The following is a 4,562-nucleotide window of genomic DNA, read 5'->3' on the forward strand; positions in this document are numbered from 1 at the left end:
AGCCAGAAGCTGGAAAGAACCCAGATGTCCCTCAACAGAGGAATGGATACAGAAAATGTGGTATATTTACACAATTTGGTCCTGTGAAGTCTTGATGCCCCAGTGTAGAGGAATGCTAGCGTGGTAAGGCAGGAGTGGGTAATGGGTGAGGGAGCACCCACACAGAAGCAGGGTAAGGGAGATGGGATAGAGGGTTTGCAGAGGGGAAACTGGGAAAGGGGATAACATTTGAAATGCAAACAAATAAGATATTCAATTTTTAAAAAGTTGCTATATTTAGGTAAAACCAAGGCTTGGAAAAATCTTAAGTAAATTTGTGTGAAAATTTTACAGCCAGCAAAAATTGGTTGAATAAAATGATAAAGAACCTCTTTTCTGCTTGTATAAATAAAAGCCCACAAATATCAAAGGCAGAATGTGATCCCTTCCAATCAAAAAGAACTTCCAAAATATGTAGTATGCTTGAACAAGGAAGAACATAAAAATGTCTAAGTAAGTGTTTACAATGTGCTAAGGAATTATTTTGTATAGAGTATACATATATAAATGAATATTTAACTTCATGCTTTATCTTTGGACATTTAGAGCAAAGTGATGAACAAACTCCATTCATCATTTCTCAGAATGTTCTCAACTCCCATNGGCTGGCTGCTGCTCTCATCCTTTAGTTGGGAGTTTGAATGTCATCCTCAGACAGAGCCCTAATAATGCCACCTCAACTCCATCTGAAACCCAAACTCCCTCCTGTTTCCTTTAGCTGATGCAGTGAGACTGACTGACAGAGCTGCGTGGTCTTCTGTTCTACCNCTACACTAACACTGAGCCTCCTCCACTTGTCATACTGAGTGTCTAGCTGCCTCAGCTATGGCGGTAACTTAGTCTCAGTTTACTCAGGGCAAAGCATATAAGGCCTCTTGGGAAAGACCTCATGCACAGAATCGCTGTATCTTCCAGGTTACCTCAATGGGTAATTTGTTGGGATTTCCAGAATGAAGATCTGAGTGGCCCTTTCCTTGACACTACATCTCTTTGGTTTATTTCAAGGAGCAGTAGGATCGTGCTGCCATATGTGGTACTGCCACATGAGTGGACACATGTCACTCCTCACAGGATGTGTTATCTTCTCACCTCACTGGTGCATCTCATGTCTTTATGGCAAACACAGTCTCTGACACTCAAATAGGTTAACTTCCCCCAAATTCTATAAATATTAAATGTCAGAACCAAAAATGGCCACGTNTTTTGACAGTGGTGTTCCAGTATGCACGGCTGCTGCACTTCCAAGCCGCCCCCAACTCTTTCTATGGTGGTGTCATTAAAATGGATCGTTATGGACGGACGGACATTACACTGGTACTAAATGCACTTCACGTCTGAAGAGGATTTAAATCTATTGCAGCAGAATTAGGTTAAAACAAATTTAACCAAAATCACTACAGCTACAAAGTTACGCTGATTCTTTTCTTTCTCCTGATATCTCCCTTGTGGTTTTATACTTTACAACCGAGGTTAAATGACACCCCAAGTCCCACCTGTTTCAGGTCTCAGGGGTAAAAACTCAGAGTTTACACTTTCCCTCAGAATCCCATTGCACGTGCACACACCCACACCCACCACAGAATCTTTCAGGTCACAGGTTGACGTGACTTTTTCATTTGCACTTAAATTTAATCCAAAGTGGTTCGTCTGCCTTCCACATCTCTAACTGAAGCACACAGATGAGCAGGGTAGGGTTCGAGCAGTACTTGCTTTAGAAGTATTATTTATGGATTGAAGATGCGAGGAAACAGCCCCTCAAAGGCACGTGCAGGTGAGAATGTGAGCAGCTCCAATTATGCATTGTCCNTACCTCAGAATCCCAAGGTGAGTCTTCATCTTCGTCTTCTCCTAATCCTAATGCAGACATCATTTCTATAAAACACAGTCACATACATATTAATTAAAACACGTATTTCTGAATTTTAAACTCATGTGTGTTTATCTATATCCACAAAGTGACAATAAAGATGACAGCTTTTGGTGGTTAAGCAGCTTCACACAGAATTGGTATAGCAAGGAAGAGCAAGAGAGGGCTGGAGGGATGGCTCAGTGGTTAAGAGCACTGGCTGCTCTATCCAGAGGTCCTGAGTTCAATTCCCAGCAACCACATGGTGGCTCGCAACCATCTGTAATGGGATCTGATGCTCTCTTCTGGTGTGTCTGAAGACAGCTGCAGTGCACTCATATACATAAAATAAATAAGTTAAAAGTAAAAGAAGAGCAAGAGGAAGGGTCGTTAGAAGAAACAGATGCTGATGTTGGTGCTCAACCCCTCAGTGCTTTATAACAGTGAGCATGGAAATGTTTGGAAGTATTCACTAACTCACCACTTTTATTACTTTTGTGCCAACCATCAGCACGGGTTAAATTGTCATGATTTGGTTGCTCCTGTGAAGCGCTCTCAATAACATCAGTACCGTTTTCTTCTCCTTCAATTGCTGGCTCGGTTGCTCCTTCCTATGGGGGAGAAAACAGAAACTTGACTCACCCTGCAGCTCACAGGGTGCTTGCTATTCACTGTTTGGTGAAAATGAGTAACACAGGCCGCAGTGAGTAGGCGAAAGGTCCGTGACCTCCGTCTGAGGTAGACAAAGGACCGGGAAGGCAGACACGAAGAATGCATTCAGAGGAAGACATGGGGCTGGAAGACGGCTCGGCAGTTAGGGGCACTTGCTCTCTTCAGAGGACACAACTGTAATTCTCAGTACACCCACAGAAGCTCAGATCCACATGCAATTCCAGTTCCAGGGCATCGGACGCCTCTGGCCTNCACGCATGCAAGCATGCAGCAAAGAGAGAATTTTGACCAGTTTTTTCAGGGAAAGAGAAAGGAGCCCCCCAAACAATCAACAGGCATGCCCGACTTTTAAAGATAAAAGAATGTGCGCACNCCAGGGTCAGGTGACTGACGGGATGGGGAGAGGGTCTGGAGTCTGACTGATGGCGCAGCCTCAACCTCAATCTCATCTTCACTTTCACTGGGGGAATCACTGTCATCAAACCGGGCTCCATCGTCTAGTTCCTCAAAGCCACATTTTGTTTCTATTATGAAAAAAAGAAAAAAAGAACACATGGAAATACTTACTTTTAAATGAATGACCAGCACAAGAAAAGGCCATCTTTAAATTTAAATGACTTACGGTTTTTCTTAGACTGCTGAGCAGCTGTCCACAACTCTGTCAAATTAATTTTGGGGACATTCTAGAAAAACAAAAATAATTTTGAAAATAACATGTTAATAAAGTAAATATAGTATTCGCTCTTACCATCTGATCTAACAGCAAGAGTATGTTTCTGAATCCTTAAGGTAGACTCAAATATTGTGCCATTTACTAGTCTACATACTTCAACTGCACGAGGATTATGGGATAGGACTANCAAAATTTTACTCTCCTTACACCTAATTATTACACAAATTTTATGATATCCTTTAGTGTATGATTTAAATGAAATAACCTAGAACAAAAATGTATTCACAATTTGGAGTATTTCTGAAAACACTAGCATTTAAAGAAATTGAAAATACTTTGAATGTATCATCACGACCGCATCTAAAGGAGAAGCTACGAGGGCTTAACTTTCTGTAGTTCATGGGTTGAAATTACAAACAGTGTAAGTGATTCTACCCTGTGTGCCAAAAGTAACATGCAAATTATTATACACATTTAGCTCTTTCTAACCAAGAGGAGGGAAAAAGAATAAATCTTGTGCGGCAAAGCCACACACAGGGACTGAAGAGAAGTATGGCTAAACATGCCAACCATGGAGAAAAGGGCACCGATAGAAGACACCGCAGACAGGTGTCATGTGTCTGCGTACGGAGGGAGGGAACNTATGAATAAGTTTGAAATGAAGAAAAAAGGAGGAAAGCCCGGCCTAGTTAGGGTTACTACTACTGCGATTTGACACCATGACCAAAGAGACTTGGGAGGAAAGGGTCTNTTTGGCTAACACTTCTACATCACTGTTTACCAAGTCAGGACAGGAACCCAAGCAGGGCAGGAACCTGGAGGCTGGAGCTGATGCAGAGGCCATGAAGGGTGCTGCTTACTGGCTTGCTCCCCATGGCTTGCTCAGCCTGCTTTCTTATAGNACCCAGGACTACCAACCCAGGGATGGCCCCACCTACAATGAGCTGGACCACCCCCATAATTAAGAAAATGCCCTAGAGCTGGATCATATGGAGGCATTTTCTCAATTGAGGTTCCCTCCTCTCAGACAATCCTAGCTTGTGTCAAGTCAAAATAAAACCAGCCAGTTTGACTCACAGTACAACCCTAATAATGATTTGTAGTTACATTTTAAAGACATTAATATAATGAAAAGTTAATTCTGTACTGTAAGTACATAGCGCTAAGTCATGTTTAGCTACCATCACCTGAGAGATGTAACATCACTACTAGATAAAGACGACATTGGGAAAAGCAGTGCTCCATTAATTTCCTACTTGGAGATGATTTGCTAATTAGAATTCTATGGATAATACACAGATTCAACAATATGTTAACGAATGCAATAAGGCA

At 42.0% G+C, this 4,562-nt stretch overlaps 1 protein-coding gene across 1 annotated transcript in view; it reads right to left on the bottom strand.

The window, feature by feature from the left end:
- Ankrd30a (ankyrin repeat domain 30A) overlaps positions 1–4,562 on the bottom strand; it is a 66,863-nt gene that overhangs the window by 51,021 nt on the left and 11,280 nt on the right. Inside the window, 5 exon segments of the mRNA XM_029478243.1 lie at positions 1,850–1,911; positions 2,367–2,496; positions 2,930–3,081; positions 3,180–3,240; positions 3,306–3,340. Coding sequence (XP_029334103.1) covers positions 1,850–1,911; positions 2,367–2,496; positions 2,930–3,081; positions 3,180–3,240; positions 3,306–3,340 — 440 coding nt within the window.

Source organism: Mus caroli, chromosome 6 (genome assembly GCF_900094665.2).
Source record: "Mus caroli chromosome 6, CAROLI_EIJ_v1.1, whole genome shotgun sequence".
Classification (NCBI taxonomy): Eukaryota; Metazoa; Chordata; class Mammalia; order Rodentia; family Muridae; genus Mus; species Mus caroli.